The 20,768-nt window shown below is 37.3% G+C and overlaps 4 protein-coding genes across 4 annotated transcripts in view; 2 read left to right on the forward strand and 2 right to left on the reverse strand.

Moving 5' to 3' along the window:
• Positions 1-20,768, reverse strand: part of LOC114864558 (caspase-4-like) — a 47,393-nt gene that overhangs the window by 13,902 nt on the left and 12,723 nt on the right. The gene's annotated exons all lie outside the window — the stretch shown is intronic.
• On the forward strand, positions 1,438-4,963 carry LOC114862307 (caspase-6-like). Its single transcript, XM_029162481.3, has 7 exons — positions 1,438-1,509; positions 1,948-1,981; positions 2,164-2,310; positions 2,489-2,565; positions 2,713-2,888; positions 2,992-3,121; positions 3,283-4,963. The coding sequence occupies exons 1-7, from the start codon at positions 1,500-1,502 to the stop codon at positions 3,516-3,518; spliced, it is 810 nt and encodes a 269-aa protein (XP_029018314.1). The 5' UTR covers positions 1,438-1,499; the 3' UTR covers positions 3,519-4,963.
• Positions 8,345-11,344, reverse strand: LOC114862313 (caspase-6-like). The gene is made up of 7 exons (XM_029162493.3): positions 11,230-11,344; positions 10,793-10,817; positions 10,487-10,633; positions 10,259-10,338; positions 9,839-10,014; positions 9,597-9,720; positions 8,345-9,409 (listed from the first exon to the last, which is right to left on the reverse strand). The coding sequence occupies exons 1-7, from the start codon at positions 11,237-11,239 to the stop codon at positions 9,162-9,164; spliced, it is 810 nt and encodes a 269-aa protein (XP_029018326.1). The 5' UTR covers positions 11,240-11,344; the 3' UTR covers positions 8,345-9,161.
• LOC129603973 (caspase-6-like) lies at positions 17,362-19,337 on the forward strand. The gene is made up of 6 exons (XM_055508041.1): positions 17,362-17,371; positions 17,880-18,048; positions 18,190-18,266; positions 18,574-18,707; positions 18,814-18,943; positions 19,114-19,337. Exons 1-6 carry the CDS (start codon positions 17,362-17,364, stop codon positions 19,335-19,337), a joined length of 744 nt encoding a protein of 247 aa, XP_055364016.1.

Here is a 20,768-nt window from a genome sequence, read left to right on the forward strand (position 1 = left end):
ACTCTGCTATTATAGGAGGTATCCAGGGTGGTGATGTCACAGTGTATCAGGAAGTGGTGAACAGCTTGGTGGACTGGTGTGGACAGAACCACCTCCAACTGAACATCAGTAAAACAAGGAGCTGGTGATAGACTTTAGGAGATTTGGGAGTGCTGTCACCCCTCTTACTATTAAAAATGAAGAGGTGGAGGTCGCAACCGAGTACAAATACCTGGTAGTGTACTTGGACAAAAACTGGACTGTAAAAAGAACTCCTCAGCTGTGTACAAGAAGGCTCAGAGCAGGATGCACTTCCTGAGGAGGCTCAGGTCCTGCAGCACCATGCTGAGGATCATGAGCCAGGAATGTTGTCTGATCCTGCTGCTTTGCAGGGGTTGATCTTTCTCAGCACTTTGCATACTTTGCATTGGGGGGGGGGGGGGGGGGGGGGGGGGGGGGGGGGGGGGGGGGGGGGGGGGTGGGGGGGGGGGTGGGGGGTGGGGGGGGGGGGCATCTGGGTGATCCAGTTGTGTGTGTGCCTTCCTGTATCCTTTGTACTGCTTCTTGGCTGCTGTAATGGCTCTCCTCAGGCCGTAATTTGTTGCTTTGTCTCATTGCCTGATGTAAATGCAACTGATCAAGCATGCAACATGTGACATACCCGATTGTTTATCCACGGCAGTCTTATCTTAAACTCAGAGAGGCCAGACCGAGATGGTACATAACAAAGCGTACACATTCTTATACCACATACTCAACCCCCCTGTGCTGTTCTTCCTACTGTAATTTCCAGAGAACCTCTGACTGGTTTAACATTCCTACTAACTGCTAGTGCATCCTTATATGCCTGATCTTCATTTCTGACATACAAAGTATTTGTTCCTAGTTACTAACTTTGTAGGAAGTTCAGTCTCTGAAGTCCTTGATCCTCCATTATTGTATTTGAGCAACAAAACTCTATGTTTAATTATTCTATCTTTCGTTTGTTGGCACATAATTATGTCATGCATCAAGATGTTTAGCCTTTTCATAATATAATTTCTGTGGATATCATTACCTTTCTTTTTCATAGATCATTAGACTAATTTCAAATTTGTGTTCAGCTACTTTAATCAGTGTTTTTGAGGTTTTAATAAGTTCCAGCAATTAAAGTATCTATCTTATCTCTTCTTACTGTAAGAAGGAAAAAGAATTTCACAATTCATAACACATACACAATAACAGCTGTAGGTCGTTTCTGTCCTACTTAATTTTTTAATTTAGTTTCTTGGTAGAGCGCTGTGGGGCTCCAACAAATGTAAGAAAATAGGCTCTGGGGTCCATAGGGTTAATTCCTGTGTACAAACCCTGTGATATAACTAAGGCTTGAATGACAGATGTCAGGCCTCCTCTGAAACAGCCAATGAGGTTTCAGGGGAGGAGACCAAGTGCTGCTTTATCTGTGATGCAATGAAGAGTAAAATCCACTTCTCTTAGAGTCAGAGTGAGGACAACATCTGCACATCTCTAACACAGCAGACATGTCTGAAGGTAACTTGACTTCCATGCTTTGAAACTAAAGGTGCTCACAGTATTTTGATTTTTATAAAATAACATTGTTGTTCCAGGTTAAATGTCAGTCACAATGTTACAAATGTGATTTAGGGATGAGATGCCTGGACTTTGGTCAATGTTTTGTCAGACAGCAAATCAGACAGAAAACAGCGTTACACTAGACTTCATATATTTGTGAAAGCATGAACCATTTGGATCATTTTGGCACAACTGATTAAGGTCAAGACTCTGACTTTATAATAATAGTTATATAATGTTTAGTATTTTTGAATGCTTACCTTTGGTCTATTATTAGACTGGAGAGTCTAATAAGAGTGTGGCCTGGTGACAAACATGCATCAGAGTTTATCAGTGCAGTTACACTATTGTCTGGGTGACTAATGTACTGTATGATGTTTCTTTTTTTATTCACAGAAAGCCTCACAGACACAGATGGGTTTTTCAGTAGGTACGTTTCTTCTGGTTTGGGTTTTCACCCAAAGGGTTTGGGTGGAAAATTATTTTTTTACTTTGGTCGAGTTAACAAGTAATGTTAATATTAGAGCATTAGCATAACATTAGTATTATTGTTACTATTTATATTTTGTATTGTTGGCAATATTTGTGTCCTACCTGTAATCATAAAAACAGGTCTTCTAAAGGTCCTCTAGAGGTCTACAATATGAAGAATGTAAGAAGAGGCCTCGCCCTCATCTTTAACTACGAGGAGTTTGATCCTGACCTGAAGATGAATCCAAGGTTTGGAAGTGAGACTGACTGCAAGAACTTGAAAAGAAGGTAATGTCCGTCTTTTCAGTAAGCTGTTGTTGATATTTGGCTGAAGTGTTTCCTCGTGAATTTCTTCTGTGTAGTTATTTAGTGACTGGGATGTTTTTCTGTGGTATATATAAAAAACATTAAGTGCTTTCATTTTGTACTTAATTACATGATCAATTTATGTTAACTTTTCTTTAAGTCTGAAAGGTCTTGGATTTGAAGTGAATGTCTTCACAAATTTAAGACAAGAGGTACTTAAAGAGACAATAAGTAAAAGTAGGTACAGCACATTCATGATCACTATAAGAACTACTGTACACTACAATCTGTTTATTCATTCAGTCAACAGTTGAATTGGACTGGATGAGGTTTAGCTTTGGCCCCTTGAGTTGTGAATTTAACAAATAATTGCTGTCCCACCAGCTGCAAAGGATGATCATTCTAATGCCGACTGCTTACTAGTTGTCTTTATGAGCCACGGTCATGGTGGTCATGTTTATACCTACGATGGTGAACTTGCCATTAAGGACATTACAGACAAGTTCAGAGGAACCAAGTGCAAAAGCCTTGCGGGGAAACCCAAAATCTTCATATTTCAGGTAGCACATACTAACAGCTCCATTTACATCAATGGATAATCAATGGCTTGGATGACTTTAATTTTAAATCAATACACATCTAAAATCCACACAATGTCGCCAGGCTTGTCGCGGATCTGAGCATGATCAACCTGTTGATTCCGCGAACACTGAAGTCAATATTATTGAGGCTGGCTCCATAAACACCTTCCCTGCTGGATCTGATTTCATCATGTGTTATTCAGTGGCTAAAGGTAATGTGGGATGAACTGACAGAGAACTATTAGTCTGTTCTTAAACTAACATTTCAATTTATTCAGTTGTGTGTCATTTAGTCTACAATCAATCATGAATTTTAAATGTCCTTTTTTCTGATCACTCAGTAGCTGTTCTTTCCTCTCTTGTGTCATTTAAGGTTTTTTTTCCTTCCGAAGCACGGTGAATGGCTCCTGGTACATCCAGGACCTGTGTAAGCTGCTTGAGAAGTATGGAGATTCCCTTGAATTCACACAATTACTGACCCTAGTCAACAGAGATGTGGCTACGAGGGATGGTAGGATGCGTATAAACCATGATTATGTTAAAACAAAGCAAATGCCTTGCTTTGCTTCAATGCTCACCAAGAATCTGTACTTCCACCCAAAAAAGTAAGAGTTTCCTCAGCCACTAAATAGATTGATTTGATGATTCCTTAGTAAATTGGGTGTGCTACAAAAGATTTATAAGATTTCTGCTGGTTTGCTATTCTTTTACTAGGTGATTATCTGTTTGTATTAGCATTGATTGATCATCCATATTTATCAGATCCACACCTAAATTGTAAACTGTGATCCTTCAATAACATAGTATTACTGTGGTGATGATGAGACATGACACACAAACATCATAACATTTCGTGTGAACACGTAGTTACTGTTTGCTGACGATATCACTGGGATTTTTACTATTAATCCATCCATTTTCTACCGCCTTAAATGCAGGGTCAGGGGCGAGAGGCCGGGTACACCCTGGACAGGTCGCCAGTCCATCGCAGGGCAACACACACAGACAGACAACCATTTATACACACACTCACACCTAAAGGCAATCTAGAGTGACCTAATGCATGTATTGGACTGTTGGAGAACCTTGAGAGAACCATGCAAACTCCACACAGAAAGGCTCTTGTACATGTAGCTGTGAGGTGACAGTGCTACCCACTGCACCACCGTGCTGCCCGGGATTTTTACCAGCCAAGTTATAATTCTTCATAAACTATAAAATTTACTGTCAAATTCAAACTTTTAATACTAGAAAGTGACTAATGTGGTGTCTACATACATAAAACCTACTGTATCAATGTGTAGTTTACAGTATACTGTAGGTTTTATTTTTCTAATTTTGTAATCTGTATGTGTAACAAACAGAAAGTCAAACCAGGCTAAGCCAGTTCTTCATATGCTAAGTGTGCAAATGTCTTTCCTTTTGGCAAAAACTTATTCAGTTATCGCCTTTATGTCATTTTTTATGTTTATGGCCACTGGCGCTGTTTGAGCGTTTTTAGGAGTCATACCTTTTGTGGGTTTTGTTTGTGAGTGTGTTCAATAAAGATATAATTAAAGACAAAATAAGAACTGGGGATTTCACTTTGCTCTGGTGACACATTTTTGGTCTTTCATTTGTTTTTGGCCTTTTGGGTTGGGTTAGGGTTCGGGTCTGTTTTTCTGACCATCACATTTACCATCTGACCCCCCCTTACTTCACATAGGAACTATCCTAAAGAAAAAACTAGAGGTTTAGAAATATATAGAAGTAAAAAAAAAGTAAAAGCTAATAAAAAATAGTAAAATATAGTTCAGGTAAAAATAATAATAGAAATTTAAATATATAATATAAAAGCTAAAATCTAATAAAAGTTAATAAAATATTTGTTAAAACTTTATAAAATAAATTTACTTACGTTTAAGTAAAATAATAAAATTAAATTCTATAAAAAATGAGTAAAATATGAAGACTATTTGCAGCCCTCAGGTCTTTAGGTAGGCTGTTCCATAGACGGGGACCATACTGCTGGAAAGATGCTTCATTGTGTGTTTTAGTGATTAGTACAGTGCTACCCGTAGACCTGAGGGTCCTCCAAGGCTCATAGGGGACGAGGAGCCCTGATAAATAGCTAGGGCTAAAACCTCGAAGACCCTCGAAGACCAGTAAAAGAATCCTAAGTGAGTTCTCATACTCGCTCCAGCCTTACTGTACTTTGTCTACTGTAGCCGCGCCTGTTTTGTGTTACCTGATCACCTGCTCACGGACACTCCATTTTGCCTGCTCCTCCTGTACCGTTGCCACTCTGACTTCCTGATTTTGACCATTGCCTGTACGACGACGATGAGATTGCATTAAACCCAAGGACAGTCTGTGGTTCCTTCTTGGTCTCGTAGTCCTGCTCATGTGTCTGCTCCTGCTTTGCCTCTGTCTGCTAAGGCCTCAACTCAACCTGATGCTGCAGGAATCCTGCTTTCATGTTGTGTGTATGTATTCTCTGTTATTTCCTACCTTTGCAGTGATTTTGAGTTTATTTGAGTTTGTGTATTTAACATTTAGCCTTTCGTGTTTAGGTTTATCCTGTCATGCAGTGATTATGTGATTATGATAGGTAATGTTGTTGTCTGTTTCATTTTTAAATTTTAGTAAATGTAATTATTGTTAAGTTTAGAATTATTGCGCAAGATGTCGGTCTTAGTGTCACAGTTTTTAACAATTAGACTGTGTTACTGTATGTGGAACAATGTTGGAGTAAACCAGTAAATTAGTCTAAAACTTTTTTTCCACATGCTGTAAAAAAATACCAGTGAAACACCACCCACCAGCTTTCCCGTCACAGGCCTGCTGGAGGCCAACGCAGCTGTCAATCAAGAGAACAAACGCAAGCAGAAACTCAAATACTATGTTATCAAAACTGTATTAAACGACCTGTTTCATTCACGATGACGAGTTCCAGCTTATTTTTAAGTGCAAACACTGCTTGTTGAAGGGATACAACAGTATTTCTAATGCCTCACATTTCCACATTGGGCTACAGTAGTACAGATGTGAGGTCGTGTTCAGAAGATAATACTATAAAACTTCAAGATTCACCAAGCTGGTGGCCGAACATTTGACCACAAGGCGCCTCCTGATGTGGAATTTAGTGGAAACTTAGAATTGATCTTTATGTGTTTGTGTTCTCAAAGACATGCTACAAATCCTGCACCATCACTACACGCCAAAACAAGTTTATCAATCTATAGATGTTATGAACAAAAGACTCATAAATGTGAAACCTAAAACAACTTTTTTTCTACAGACAGTGGATTTTCTGACTCTAAATCTCATTGTATATTGTCTGTAAAAAATATTGGTTTATAAAATTATTGAGACTATTTAATGTTCTACTGTACCTATAATAAACCTAGAAACACTTTTTGTAGGAGGCAGGAGGCATCTTAGTGGCCTGTTCACCCTCTTTTTTAATGTCATGTTTAAATAATGAATACTTTTGTCCTTCCAGTGGTAACATGAAAAGAGAAACAGTAAGTGATTTAATATACTTGTGTTAAATTACATGATCAACATATTTTCATCTCTTTAATTCTGACAGCTCTTGCTTTGCTCCTCATCACATCATTTCACCCATTGCTGGATATCATTTTACTATGTGACTTCATACATGTATTACAGTTTTTATTGATCGCTGTGAAGCAGCCATCCAATGAAACGCTACATTGTCTAAACAGTTAACACACAGGTTTAAACAGCTGCTCCAATGTCAAAATTACACCTTTTATTTGCAAAAGGCTCTAATTGTGTAAAAATATTTAAATGTGTGCAACAAAAGCTAATTTTGCCTTCAAACAACACAACTTGCAATCAAGTATATAAATATGTCCAATCAGTCATAACACAGTGGACAACAAAATACAAAACACTGGCCTCAGTGTGATTGTCATTCTAACCTTTTGCTATTTGTTGTCTCTATCATCTGTGTCTATTTTACCTTTAATGCAAAGAATTTGATTCAAATGAAGAGATGCTTTGATACCATTTTTATTGAATCAATGATTCAGTTTTTTCACACTGTGGCTGAAAACTGAAATATTGTAAATATTACAGAAAATACATGTAAACCAACATACAGTCAACTCTATTGGAGGCTAAGATGTGTGTACTGTACAGTAATTTGCATGCTCTTGTGTGTTTTCTCCATTTCTAGAGAACTGGGACAGGAAATGTTATCTGTTACAGTATGTTATGTATTTTTCTACAACCTGTAGAACAAGTCTTACTCACGCAAACGTTCAGATGTATCAGTAATGACGACGTGCATGGAAATGTGCGTAGCTCTGTAGCAGATCCCTGGATGGGGTCAGTACTGTACGTTTCTACAGCTCTTCATGTGAAAAGAATCACTACACAAACCAGAGATAAATTCAGCCACGCACATGCAGTTGATTGCATTATATAAGAGATAAAAAATAAGTGCAAAACAACTTCTAAAGTTTGCTGTTGAAACCACCCTCATTGGCCTCATATCTAACAGACACGGGTCAGCGTACAGGTGTGAGACGGCCAGTCTGGTGTCATGGTGCAGCACCCCCCACCAACCTAAGGGCACTGGAGGCTGCTATTTACAGGTCACCCCGTCTCAGACCAGTTGCACACTCACTTCAGTGTACATGTTTTTTTTTTTTATTGAACTAAATATCCTTATGTTATTTACACCATGACATGTAATTTCTGTCTCCACGTTTGCACATTTACAATTGTTTTTATTGTACAGTAATTGTTCAGACGTTATAATATATTGTTATACTGTAATTAAAAGAAACATAAACACTATGATTAACAAGTGTTAGTGTTAGCCATACCCCCCCCCCACCAAAGCCATGATCCTAGGGAAAACACTGAACTCCATTTTAATTTAATTTATCCCTCGCTCGTAAAAAGCTTTCTCTGACTCTGATTTTACACTTCAGGGTCTCCTAGTCACGGATCCAGCATCATAATGTCTTATTTAGTTTCCATTTGGTACTGTGGATGATAAACACACATCTTACCTGAGTCCTGTCTGTGAGCTGTGGGTATAGGTCCTACACCTTGTAGTCCTGCCGTTCTTTGACACTCCTAAAAAGTACACCCCTGTACGTCATAAACAAATGCAGTAAATATAAAGGAATATAAACATGTCTAACATCAAATTAAATAGCAGAGTCTGGGCTACAAAGCTATATAAATGTTGTTCACACACATCTAACACAAACGAAAATATGATATAATAACCCGTTAGCATGTAGCATGTGGTGAGTTAATAAATATTGCCTATATTTTGTAACAAGAAATGATGTGGACATGTGGATGAACCAAACAACAATTGTGTGATGTCATACAGAAAAACAACACAAAAGAGAGACCAACAATGTGTGAACACAGCAAAGTGAAAACCCCAGTTCTTTTTTGTCTTTAATTCTGTCTTTATTGAACACACATGTTCTGATTCATAAAAACACAGCGCCAGTGGCCATAAACACAAAACAAATGTATTATGTATTATGTGTGTATTAAAATCACAAAAATTACTTTCTAGCATTAAGTATGAATTTCATAATAAATGGTTTGAAATAGTTTATGATGAATTACTTTCTGGCTGGTAAAAATCCCAGTGATATGGCCAGCAAACAGTAACTACATTATCACACATAATGTTGTGTACACAGTTTGTCATTATCACTATCAGTTTGTCATTTGTTTGTCATGACAATATAAAAAAATGATAAGTCACTGATTATGGGACAATGAGTATTTTACATCCATAGCACATTCTAAAGAACACATCTTCTCCTTGAGGTACAAGACCTGATGGTTGGTGCTATGGACAAGGAGGATGACAGTAAGGTGACTGCATAATATGTAATGATTAGGTACAACCTGGTCATTAAGGTTTCCATACAAATTTCCAGTATTTAACTCCAACTAAAAGACAACTCAGACCATCAAGTTCCTTTGACTTGCTGGTTTATTTTTATACACCAGCGAGTCAACAGAACTTGATGGTCAGTAAACTACCTGACAGCTTTAAAAATTATCTTTTCAATCAATATAAACACAAAATTTACTGTAGGAGTACATTAGATAAATATGGATGATAAATCAATGCTTATATAAACAGTAGTGCTCATAATCACCAAGTAAATGAGTAGTAGAACAACAGAAATCTTATATAAATCTTGTATCTCATATAAATCTTTTGAAACACACCCAGTTTACCAAAGAATCATCAAATCAATTATCATATTTAGTGGAACTTTTTTTTAAGTACAGTTCCTTGGTGAGCATTGATGCAAAGCAAGGTATTTGCTTTGACATTTTACCTTTAACCGTTTCACCTTTACCTTTCCTCTCAGACACATTTTTGTTAACGAGTGTCAGTAATTCTGTGAATTCCAGTGAATCCCCGTAGTTCTCAAGCTGCTTACACAGCTCCTTGATGTACCAGGAGCCTTTGTCTTTGTGCCGGTGGGCAAAGTACCCTTTAATGAAATAAGGAAAGAAAGGACAGCTACTGAGTCATTAGAAAAAATAAACATTTAAAAAGACAGATGATTTAAATTATATGCATAAAAATATATAAATTATAAACATAAATGCATAAAATGAACTGAAATGTTGGTTTAAGAAAACATTATTAGTTAGTTTAATTAGTTGATCGCATATTACCTTCAGCCACAGCGTAACACATGATGAAATCAGCTCCAGCAGGAAAAGCGTTCACAGATCCAGCCTCCAAAGCAGATTCCTCAATGTGATCAACGGGTTGATCAAACACAGATCCACGGCAAGCCTGGTGACATTGTGTGAAATTTAGATGTGCATCGAATTAAAAGTAATGTAAAGTAATGTTTTGATGGAGTCATAAAGTTTGATTTAGTCATAAAGTTTTGTGTTTTGTTCAAATGTACCTGCCATATGAAGATTTTGGGTTTTCCTGCAAGACCTTTGCACTCAGCTCCTCTGAACTTATCTGTGATATCACTAATCATTAGCTTTTTATTGAAGGTTTCAACATGATCTTTTTCACCGTGGCTCATGTAGACAACTAATAAGCAGTCTGCATCTGAATGATCTGCCTTTGCAGCTGGTGGGAAAAAAATCATTTGTTAAAGTCTCACAATTCCAAAGTTAAACCTCATCCAATCTCCCAGTTTGTTTCAATAACAGAAATATCTCTCTACTGTGGATACACAACTCAGTCAACACAACAACACATCAACACAAACTACAATTGATACCGATCGATACCATAGCTAAACATCTCTGGCAATTTGAAACTAAACCAATTCATGTGAATTGGAGTGTTGGCATGAATGTGCTGCACTCACCTTCATCGAGTTTAGCAATAACTTCACTATCAGTCAGATTTCCATTGTAGACCTTTACTTTAAAGCCAAAGCTTGTCAGGCTTAAAGAAAGATACATACAAGTGCAAAAAAGTCAAAGCATTGAAAATTTTTTTACTTTATTTTAACACAGAAATGTGAAAATTAATTATTGAGAAACCACAACCAAATAAAGCAACTCACTGGACAATTAGTTTTATTTTAAATTACCTTTTCTCCAAGTTCTTGCAGTCTCTGTCACTCCCATACCTTGGATTCATTTTCAGTTTAGGATCAAACTGTATCCAGTTAAAGATGAGAGCGAGGCCTCTTCTTCTATTCTTCATATTGTAGACCTCAAGAGGACTTTGAGAAGACCTGTTTCATGATTACAAGTAGGACACAAATATTGACATCAATACAAAATATAGGTAATGACAGTAATAGTAATATGCAAATGCTGCAAATAATGTTAACTAGACCAAAGTAAAGTAAGAATTTTCCACCTCATAAAAAACCAAACCCAAAGAAACGTACCTACTGGAAAACCCGTCAGTTTCTACTAATAACAGGAAAAGCACAACATACATTAGTCAATCAGACAATAGTGTAGAACATGACTCTCCTGTCTAATAACAGACCAAAGGTAAGCATACAAAAATACTAAACATCATATAACTATTATTATCAGACTCTTGACCTTTATTTTTGATGTGTAAGTGCAAAAATGAACCAAATGGTTTATATTTTCATAAATATATGAAGTCTAGTGTAACACTGTCATCAGTCTGGTTTGCTGTGTGTCACACTTAGAACAGTGACCAAAGTCCTGAAAGTTTCCATTGACATCACATCCCTGAATCACATTTTTACAACACTGTGACTGGCACTGAACAATAATGTAGTTTAATAAAAATTAAAACACTGTGAGCAATAAAAACACCTTTAGATTCAAAGCGTGTTAGTCAAGTTACCTTCAGACATGTCTGCTGTGTTAGAGATGTGCAGATGTTGTTCTCACTCACTCTGAGAGAAGTGAATTTTACTCTTCAGTGCATCACAGATAAAGCAGCACTTGGTCTCCTCCCCTGTAACCTCATTGGCTGTTTCAGAGGAGGCCTAACATCTGTCAGTCAAGCCTTAGTTATGTCACACAATTTGTACACAGATTAACTAGATTGAAAATGTAGGTAGGACTGAAATGATTTACAGCTATTAACAATATGCATGTGAAGTAAATTTTGACAAATTTTGCAAGTTATTGAAACCTAAAGATTAAAGTAGCTGAACACAAATTAGTCTAATAATTTCTCTCTCTATCCTCTCACCCCAACCGGTCGAGGCAGATGGCCGCCCACATCCAGTCTGGTTCTGCTGGAGGTTTCTTCCTCGTTAGAGAGGGAGTTTTTCCTCTCCACTGTTGCTGTCAAATTAAATGCTTGCTGTATGTGGGATTTGTTGGGTATAGTTGTGTGAGGTTTTAAACCTTACTTTGTACAGTGCCTTGAAATAACTTTGTTGTGATTTGGCGCTATATAAATAAAATTGAATTGAATTGAATTGAATTGAATTGAATTGAATTGAATTGAATTGAATTGAATTGAATTGAATTAAAATTGAATTGAATTGAATAAAGAAGAAAGTTGATAATGTCCACAGAAATTATATGAAAAAAGTTAAACATCTTGATGCATGACAACAAATGAAGGAATAATAAAATATAACCTAGAAAGTTTAAGAAAACAATGCACAGTGGTAAAAATGAATGAATGTTTAGTTTTGGTAAAATTATGTTTTATACAATGATGTGTTTTATCATTGTACTGTAGCTATTTAGTTGCTACTACAATGATGTGTCCACGTCTCCAAACACCAAGGCACTGGTAAACAAGCTGAGGCAACGTAAGTTTATTGTCGTGGTTGGTTTCCAGTTTACCTGCAATTTACAGAAAATACACAAAAGTGCAGAAAAAATTCAATTTTGTTGATTTGTATAGCATGAACTGTCAAAAGTCACCTGGAGGTCCTTTACATTGTAAGGTTTGTACCTCTAACCACTGCTGTTTGTTAGAAATCTACTATATACAGGTAATTCCTGCACCATTGCACACAATGAATTGCACTTGACTGTTTTTTGAAATACAACAGATAATTAGCTAGAAATCCCAGGTGATAGGTTTGTGCTTCCTGTAAAGATCTGCCTACAACAGACTTGTATCCTCTTATCTGAGACACATTGTTATGAACGTGTTGACAGAAGATACTGTAAAACTAGGATTTTAGTTTGTACTAGTGGCTTTGAGTAAAAGGCTGATTTATTAGAGTTTTGTTGCTCAAATACAATAATGGAGGAACTGGGACTTCAGAGACTGAACTTCTTACAAAGTTAGTAACCAGGAAAAAATACTTTGTATGTCAGAAATGAAGATCAGGCAGATGAGGTTACACTAACAGTTAGTAGGAATGTTAAACCAGTCAGAGGTTCTCTGGAAATTAAGAAGAACAGCACATGGGGGTTGAGTATGTCGTAAAAGAATGTGTACTCTTTGTTATGTACATAAGTTTCAAGGTAATGTAAAAGTTGCTGGAATGTAAAGCTACTGTACACATGCACAGTGATAAGAGCTTGAGGTGAAAATGGTTAGTGGCTTTAAATACAGTACCTGGGGGTGAGGACCTCACCTGGGGCCTCATGTAGGGGGCATGTCGCATTAAAAATCACATTCCTGTTGATGTAATGGAGTTAAAAGATGTTTTTTGTAAATGGTTGTTTTTATTTTATGTCATTTTTGTTTAGCAGTGTGATAATAATTTCAATTCATATTTGTGAATTTTATCTTTTGGATTTATTCATTTTGTTTACTATTTTTACCTGCTGTACTGCACACTGCCCTTTTTGAACCTCTGGTTTCTGCACTACCTTTGTTGTCTCTCTGCTCTCACCTTGCCATATGCACCGATGAGGGTAGGTTGTTTATTTATTTCTACATTTTGTTGCAGAAATCTGTTATATAAGCAGGGAGGGCAGAGGGAGGATGGCAGGAGAGCCAGCAAGTTGGAGCAGTCAACGCTTGTCATCCAGCATTAGTGTAAATTCAAAGTGCTCCTGGTTAGAAGAGAGAAAGGCCTTGTCTTCTTTTGTTCATCTTACATTTTATGAGCTTCCCCATAATTATAACGTTACTTTCATAACTGACACACACACATTCACTAAGTTTTCATATCTACCCCATCTAGGACTGGACCCCCCCCGCTTTCATGGATCATGGACTATCTCACCAACCGCCATGTCATAGAGTACCAGAGAGTGTTGGACAGCTTTGTTGACTGGTGTGCACAGAACCACCTCCAACTGAACATCAACAAAACTAAGGAGCTGGTGATAGACTTTAGGAAATCTGGGAGTGCTCACTATTAAAAAAGGAAGAGGTGGAAGTCGTAACCAAGTACAAATACCTCTGAGTATACTCGGAGAAAACTGGACTGTACTTTTTTAGGAGGCTCAGATTGTTTAACACTAGCATTAGTGAGTTTTCTAACGGGCGGCCAATTAAGTGATCGGCTTGCTAAATCATCTGTGAACAGCTGCTTTTGTTACGTAAAGAGGGCCATTACTGGCGCACCACAAAACACTCCATAAAGCAGAATAAAATGAAATCGTTTCAGGTCTTTCTCAAATCTGTCAAGGTAGTATAAATGAATGTGGAATAAATTCATCCTATTAATTGATTTATGTTTTTGCTTTTTCCCTTACTTGTTTCTTATCCTAATCTTGGCTAAATCCACCTCACAGCAGAGGAGAGCCAGCCCTGTGGATGTGCTGTGAACTTTTGAAACTCACTGAGCTCTCGCTTCTGCTGTGAACGACTGACACAGACAAGCTTGGTGTCATTTAAAAGTACACAATCTAAGCTTTAATTTAGCATATAGCATGAGGTATTATTCTTGGGAATGGTGGAGGAGCTCGTGCCTAAATTGAGCCACATTACTGAAGTGAAGGTCGTGACCAAGTAGAAATACCTGGGAGTGTACTTGGTCAATAAACTGGACTGGAAAAAGAACTCCTCAGCTTTGAACAAGAAGGCTCAGGTCCTTTAACGTCTGCAGCTCCATGCTGAGGATGTTCTTTGAGTCTGTTGTGGCCTGTGTTTAACACTGTGGTCTGCTGGGGCAGCAGCATTAATGTAGCAGACAGTAACAGAGTGGACACACTGATCAGGAGGGCTGGTTCTGTCTTCATTCTTGTTCCATTGACTGGACTCTAGCTTTGTTTAATAGATGTGTTCAATGAAGATATAAATAAAGACAAAAAATAACTGGTGATGTCACAATTAATGTTTTGTTCATTCACATTCACCTCCAAACTAGAGGCCCTCAGACTCAGACCCCTCAAAGATGGTTTGGACATGCGCAGAAGATGGATAGTGAATATATTGGTAGAAGGATGTTAAAGACAGAGTTGTCAGACAGGTTTGATGGTGCTTTTCCTAATTTCCAGAGAACCTCTGACTGGTTTAACATTCCTACTAACTGTTAACGCAACTTCATATGTCATACGTCTGACATACAAAGTGTATGGGGTGCCAAATGTAAAAGGAGCACCTATAACTAGTTTTCTCACATTTAACTAAATGACACAACATGTTTTCTCACATTTAGTTAAATGTACAAAAGTCTAAATGTAAATGTTAAATGTTAAATGTAAATGTTAAATGTTAAATGTAAATGTTAAATGGTAAATGTAAATGTTAAATGTAAATGTTAAATGCTAAATGTTAAATGTAAATGTTCGCGTCTCTGATCTGAGACCAGCGCTGTTTGAGGGTAGGGATGGAGTCTTGCCCATTCATGAATATTCAGTTTTACACTCGGCCAACATTTAACATTTACATTTAACATTTAACATTACATTTAACATTTAACATTTAACATTTAACATTTACATTCAACATTTACATTTAACATTTAACATTTAGATTTAACATTTAACATTTACATTTAACATTTACATTTAACATTTATATTTAACATTTAACATTTACATTTAACATTTATATTTAACATTTAACATTTACATTTATATTTAACATTTACATTTATATTTAACATTTACATTTAGACTTTTGCACATTTAACTAAATGTGAGAAAACATGTTGTGTCATTTAGTTAAATGTGAGAAAACTAGTTATAGGTGCTACTTTTACATTTGGCACCCCATACAAAGTGTTTGGGACTTCAGAGACATAACTTCATACGAGACTTCCTAGGAAAGGAAAGAGGTACAAACTTTCTGGTGACTTTTGACAGTTGGTGCCATACTGTGGTGGAAATGTTCCATAAAGAAGCAGATGAGAGAGTTGTCCTTTTGTGCGATTTATTGAAATAATAAAGAAAATAAAAATAATGGGGAAAGCAAATAAAAAGCATGGATGTTGATCGTGCACATCAACAAACCAAAAACCAGCTGGGGAGATCAGTGCACACACCACGAAGGTGTGATGCAAAGAGCCCACGATCCTCAAGTTGCTTCTGCCTTTTAGCTTCTCTGTCAGACCAGGGTGGAATATCTTTCTAACCCAATCAAATTACATGCACCATCTCCTCCCTGTCACAGTGTATGTGAAGATATTTAGATTCTCACACCTGCATCGCTGACGTCCAACTATCTGTGAGAAAGGAGCACCAAGTCTCAACAGACAGAGACACAACTCCCCGACCTTGGGTTTGGGAGCTAGAGTTGAGAGTCTATCAGGCAGAGACGACCATTGAACAATCTAAGTGAAATGTCAAATGCATACAGTAAGACAAAACATAAGATATTAATTGCAGAACATAAGTCATAAATCATAGAATAACTGCATAGAAGTAAGGAAGAGACATAGAAATAAGGAAGAGACAATTTTTCCCATAACACATACAAATCAACAAAATTAATTAAACAGTCTTTTCTGCACTTGTGTATTTCCTGTGAATTATAGAAAACTGGAAAACCAACCACAACAATAAACTTACGTTGCCTCAACTTGTTTAGTAGTGACTTGGTGTTTGGAGACGTGAATACATCATTGTAGTAGAAGCTGAGTAGCTACAATGATAAAACACAATCTTTTACCAACAAACCAACAAACAAAACATTTGACCTCCTTTTTTTTGCTACCATGTACATTGTTTTCTTAATCTTTCTTGATTACGTTTAATTATTCATTCTTTCGTTTGTTGGAACATAATAATAACCCTAACCCATCGAGATGTTTAGCTTTTTTCAAAATATAATTTCTGTGGATATCATCAACTTTGTTTTTCATAGATTATTAAATTAATTTCAAATTTGTGTTCAGCTACTTCAAGCAGTGTTTCTCAGATTTCAATAATTTCCAGCAATTCTATTAAGTATCTATCTTATCTCTTCTTTAGGAAAAAAAATGCATTTAACAATTCTTCTGCATTTTTAACTGGAAATGCACTTTTTATTCAGTAGTATTAATTTCTCAAAATTTACTTCACATGCACATTGTTAACAGCCGTAGGTGGGTTTAGTCCTTTTTTTTAAATCATTTTGATTTTTATGGTTTGAAGCAGGGCGCCATGGTGGTGCAGTTGGTAGCAAGAAGGTTCTGGGTTCGATTCCTGGAGGCGGCCCTGGTGCCTTTCTGTGTGGAGTTTGCACGTTTTCCCCGTGCTTGCGTGGGTTCTCTCCGGGTTCTCCGGCTTCCTCCCACATTAGGTTGATTGGACTCTCTCCATTGCCCGTAGGTGTGAGTGTGTGTATGATTGGTTGTCTGTCTATGTGTTGCCCTGTGATGGACTGGCGACCCATCCAGGGTGTACCCTGCCTCTCGCTGGGTTAGGCTCCAGCACCCCCATGACCCCGCATTAGGGAATAAGCGGTTTAGAAAATGGATGGATGGTTTGAAGCAGCATTTTGTACAAACCCTGTGACATAACTAAGGTGTGACTGACAGATGTCAGGCCTCCTCTGAAACAGCCAATAAGGTTACAGGGGAGGAGACCAAGTGCTGCTTATCTGTGATGCACTGAAGAGTACAATTCACTTCTCTCAGAGTCAGAGTGAGAACAACATCTGCACATCTCTAACACAGCAGACATGTCTGAAGGTAACTTGACTTCCATGCTTTGAAACTAAAGGTGTTTTTATTGCTCACAGTGTTTTAATTTTTATTAAATAACATTATTGTTCAGTGCCAGTCACAATGTTGTAAATGTGATTCAGTGATGTGATGTCAATGAAACTTTTCTTATTGTCAGGACTTTGGTCACTGTTCTAATTGTGACAGACAGCAAATCAGACTGATGACAGCGTTACACTAGACTTCATACTGTATATTTGTGAAAGCATAAATCATTTAGATCATTTTGGCACTTACGAACTGATCAACACTAAAGGTCAAGAGTCTGACTTTATAATAATAGTTATATGATGTTTAGTATTTCTAAATGCTATTATTAGACTGGAGAGTCAGTCAACGGTTCTAATTCTCTTGAGAAACACCTTGGCCTTGTCTTTATAGCAGCCTGGTGACAAACATGCATCAGAGTTTATTAGTGCAGTTACACTATTGACTGGGTGACTAATGTATGTTGTGCTTTTACTGTTATTCACAGAAAGTCTTACAGAGACCAACGGGTTTTCCAAAGGTCCTCTAGAGGTCTACAATATGAAGAATGGAAGAAGAGGCCGCGCTCTCATCTTTAACTACGAGCAGTTTGATCCTGACCTGCAGATGAATCCAAGGTTTGGAAGTGAGACTGACTGTAAGAACTTGGAGAAAAGGTAATGTCTATGTTTCTAGTGAGTTGCAGGTTGGTTTGGTTGTGTTTTGTCATTAATTACTTTTTTGTAGTAACTTGTGTTGTAACAAAAAAAACTTTTTGTTTTAACTTTTTTGTATCTTTTTATGAATCTCTCTTTAAGTCTGAAACATCTTGGCTTTGAAGTGAAGGTCTTCAGAAATTTAAATAAACATGAAGTTAATTCTGAACTTGATAAAGGTGAGTGCAGCACATTGATGATCAGCTGTATGAACTACTGGAAATGTTAAGCTATCAATCAGTATCGTTTGTAGTTTGTTAAGCTGTCTTGTGTATTATTGAGACTAACTTGGAAACTGGATAAGGTTTAACTTTGGAATTGTGAGACTTTAACAAATGATTTTTGTCCCACCAGCTGCAAAAGACGATCATTCAGATGCAGACTGCTTATTAGTTGTCTATATGAGTTATGCTGCTCAAAATGAAATGAAAATGAAACGTAAAGACAATGATGATGATGATGATGATGATGATGATGATGATGAAGATTATGATGAAGATTATGAAGATGATAATGTTTATGCATATGATGGAAAACTCCCCATTAAAACCATCACAGATAAGTTCAAAGGAACCGAGTGCAAAAGTCTTGTCAAAAAACCCAAAATCTTCATATGGCAGGTACATGTAAACAATAAAGAAAAATTTACTTACATCCACCAATACATTTTACTTTTAAATTCATAAAAGTCTAAGATTTAAACAGTGCTAATGATCTGTGTACCAGGTTTGCTCTGAAAATGAGGAAGAAGAAGCTCATGATGCCATTAAGAAAAAGAACAACTTGGCAGGTGCTGGAGCTGTAAAAACACTTCCTGCTGCAGCTGATTTCATCATGTGTTATGCTGTGGCTAAAGGTAAAACCTGAGGGATATACTGATGGAGAACTATTAGTCTGTTCTGAAACTAACATTTCAATTCATTTAGTTGTGTTGAAAACATACATTCTACAATTGATCATGCTATTTAAACGTCCATTTTTTTTTAATCACTCAGTAGCTGTTCTTCCTCTCTTGTGTCATTTTAGGCAGCTTTTCCCATCGGCACACTAAAAAAGGCTGCTGGTACATCCAGGATCTGTGTAAAATGCTTGAGAGGTACGGTGATTCACTTGAATTCACAGAATTACTGACCCTTGTCAACAGAGAAGTGGCTACGAGGGACAGCGGTGACAACAGCATTAAAGGAAAGCAAATACCGTGCTTTGCTTCAATGCTCACCAAGGAATTGTACTTCCACCCAAAACAGTAACAATTTCCTCAGCCGCTAAATGGAATGATTCATTTGATGATTTCTCTTAAAAAGTGTATAGGATTCCTCCTGTTCTACTATTTTACTACTATTTTTACTAGGTGAGCGGGTGCAGCATGAACCATATTCATCAGGTCTTTCATTGACATAGTATTAATGTAGTGACGACACACAAACATCATGTGTGATCATGTAGTTAGAATTGAATGTCTACATACATCAAACCTATCAATGCGCAGTTTATAGGTTCTATTTTTCTAACTTTTTAATCTGTATGCGTAACAAACAGCCAAACCAGGCTGAGCCAGCTCCTCATATGTTCATTGTGTTTATTTGGATTAATTCTTTTCCTTTTGGCAAAAACCCATTCAGTTATAACCTCTATTCATGTGGTTTTGTGTTTATGGCCACTGTTTGGGTGTTTTTATAAGTCAGACCTTTATTCTCATTCCATTGACTGGACTCTAGCTTTGTTTAATTGGTGTGTTGAATAAAGATATAATTAAAGACAAAAAAGAACTGGGGGTGTCATTTTGCTCTGGTGAAACATTTTTGGTCTTTCATTTATTTTTGGCCTTTGGGTTGTTTTTCTGTATGACATCATACAATTAAGGTTTTGTTCATTCACATGCCCATGTCATCTCTTGTTACAAAATATATGCTTCTGTGCTGGTCCAGCCAAAAACAACCGTGCAAACTCTTCATAGGAATTTCATCGCTCGAGGCCCAGGTTAACAACTGATGATTTTAATCTACAGTGTGCAGGTGGAAATTAGCCTCCTGTTGAAAAAGGAGAGGAGGCAGAAGAGGTTATGAACAGAGAGAGAGGAGGAAAGGCAGGAGAGTAGACCTGAGAATAGAGACTCTTAACGTTGGCACAATGACAGGGAAAGGCAGAGAGCTGGCAGACATGATGGAGAGAAGGAAGGTTAATGTACTGTGTTTGTGAATGTGTAACAAAGTGCGTCGTATTAGAGGAGGATACAAATTGTTCTACAATGGCAGGGATCGACAAGGTCATTTGAGAGAGGTTAGTGCAAAGTGGTGGTAGAAAAGAGTGTAGCCAGTCAGCATCAATATTGTCTCTGCATGCCCTACAGTACATATGCACAGTGGCAAACAGTGTCATATGGATGCTGGAGACCCGAGACACTGCACAGTGGATTATGGCAATTGTGACAAATTTGAATTGAGACTTACCCAAAGATAAGGAGACTAGTGACTTTGTGTTCTACAACAGGACTGAGTCTAACATAAACATCGCCCATAAACAGCACCAAGCGATGACAGTCGTAAAGCCGGTACTGTATGTGAACTAAGTAAGGATGGAAAGACCTTCATTCAAACCCAGAGTTCTGGTTCAGATGCACCAGAACCTTCAATTGTCATGAAACTTAAGCCATTGCATTCAGGGGACAATACGCTGTCAAG

This window comes from Betta splendens, chromosome 1 (genome assembly GCF_900634795.4).
Source record: "Betta splendens chromosome 1, fBetSpl5.4, whole genome shotgun sequence".
NCBI classification, from domain to species: Eukaryota; Metazoa; Chordata; class Actinopteri; order Anabantiformes; family Osphronemidae; genus Betta; species Betta splendens.

Excerpts from the sequence above, each read along its gene's own strand:
- LOC114862307 (XM_029162481.3), top strand. Across the intron at positions 1,982-2,163 it reads ACAGATGGGTTTTTCAGTAG|GTCTTCTAAAGGTCCTCTAG; the intron begins GTACGTTTCTTC and ends TCATAAAAACAG. Across the intron at positions 2,311-2,488 it reads TGCAAGAACTTGAAAAGAAG|TCTGAAAGGTCTTGGATTTG; the intron begins GTAATGTCCGTC and ends CTTTTCTTTAAG.
- LOC114862313 (XM_029162493.3), bottom strand. Across the intron at positions 9,721-9,838 it reads CCAAAATCTTCATATGGCAG|GCTTGCCGTGGATCTGTGTT; the intron begins GTACATTTGAAC and ends CAATGTCACCAG. Across the intron at positions 9,410-9,596 it reads GTGTTACGCTGTGGCTGAAG|GGTACTTTGCCCACCGGCAC; the intron begins GTAATATGCGAT and ends ATTTCATTAAAG.
- LOC129603973 (XM_055508041.1), top strand. Across the intron at positions 18,708-18,813 it reads CCAAAATCTTCATATGGCAG|GTTTGCTCTGAAAATGAGGA; the intron begins GTACATGTAAAC and ends TCTGTGTACCAG. Across the intron at positions 18,944-19,113 it reads GTGTTATGCTGTGGCTAAAG|GCAGCTTTTCCCATCGGCAC; the intron begins GTAAAACCTGAG and ends GTGTCATTTTAG.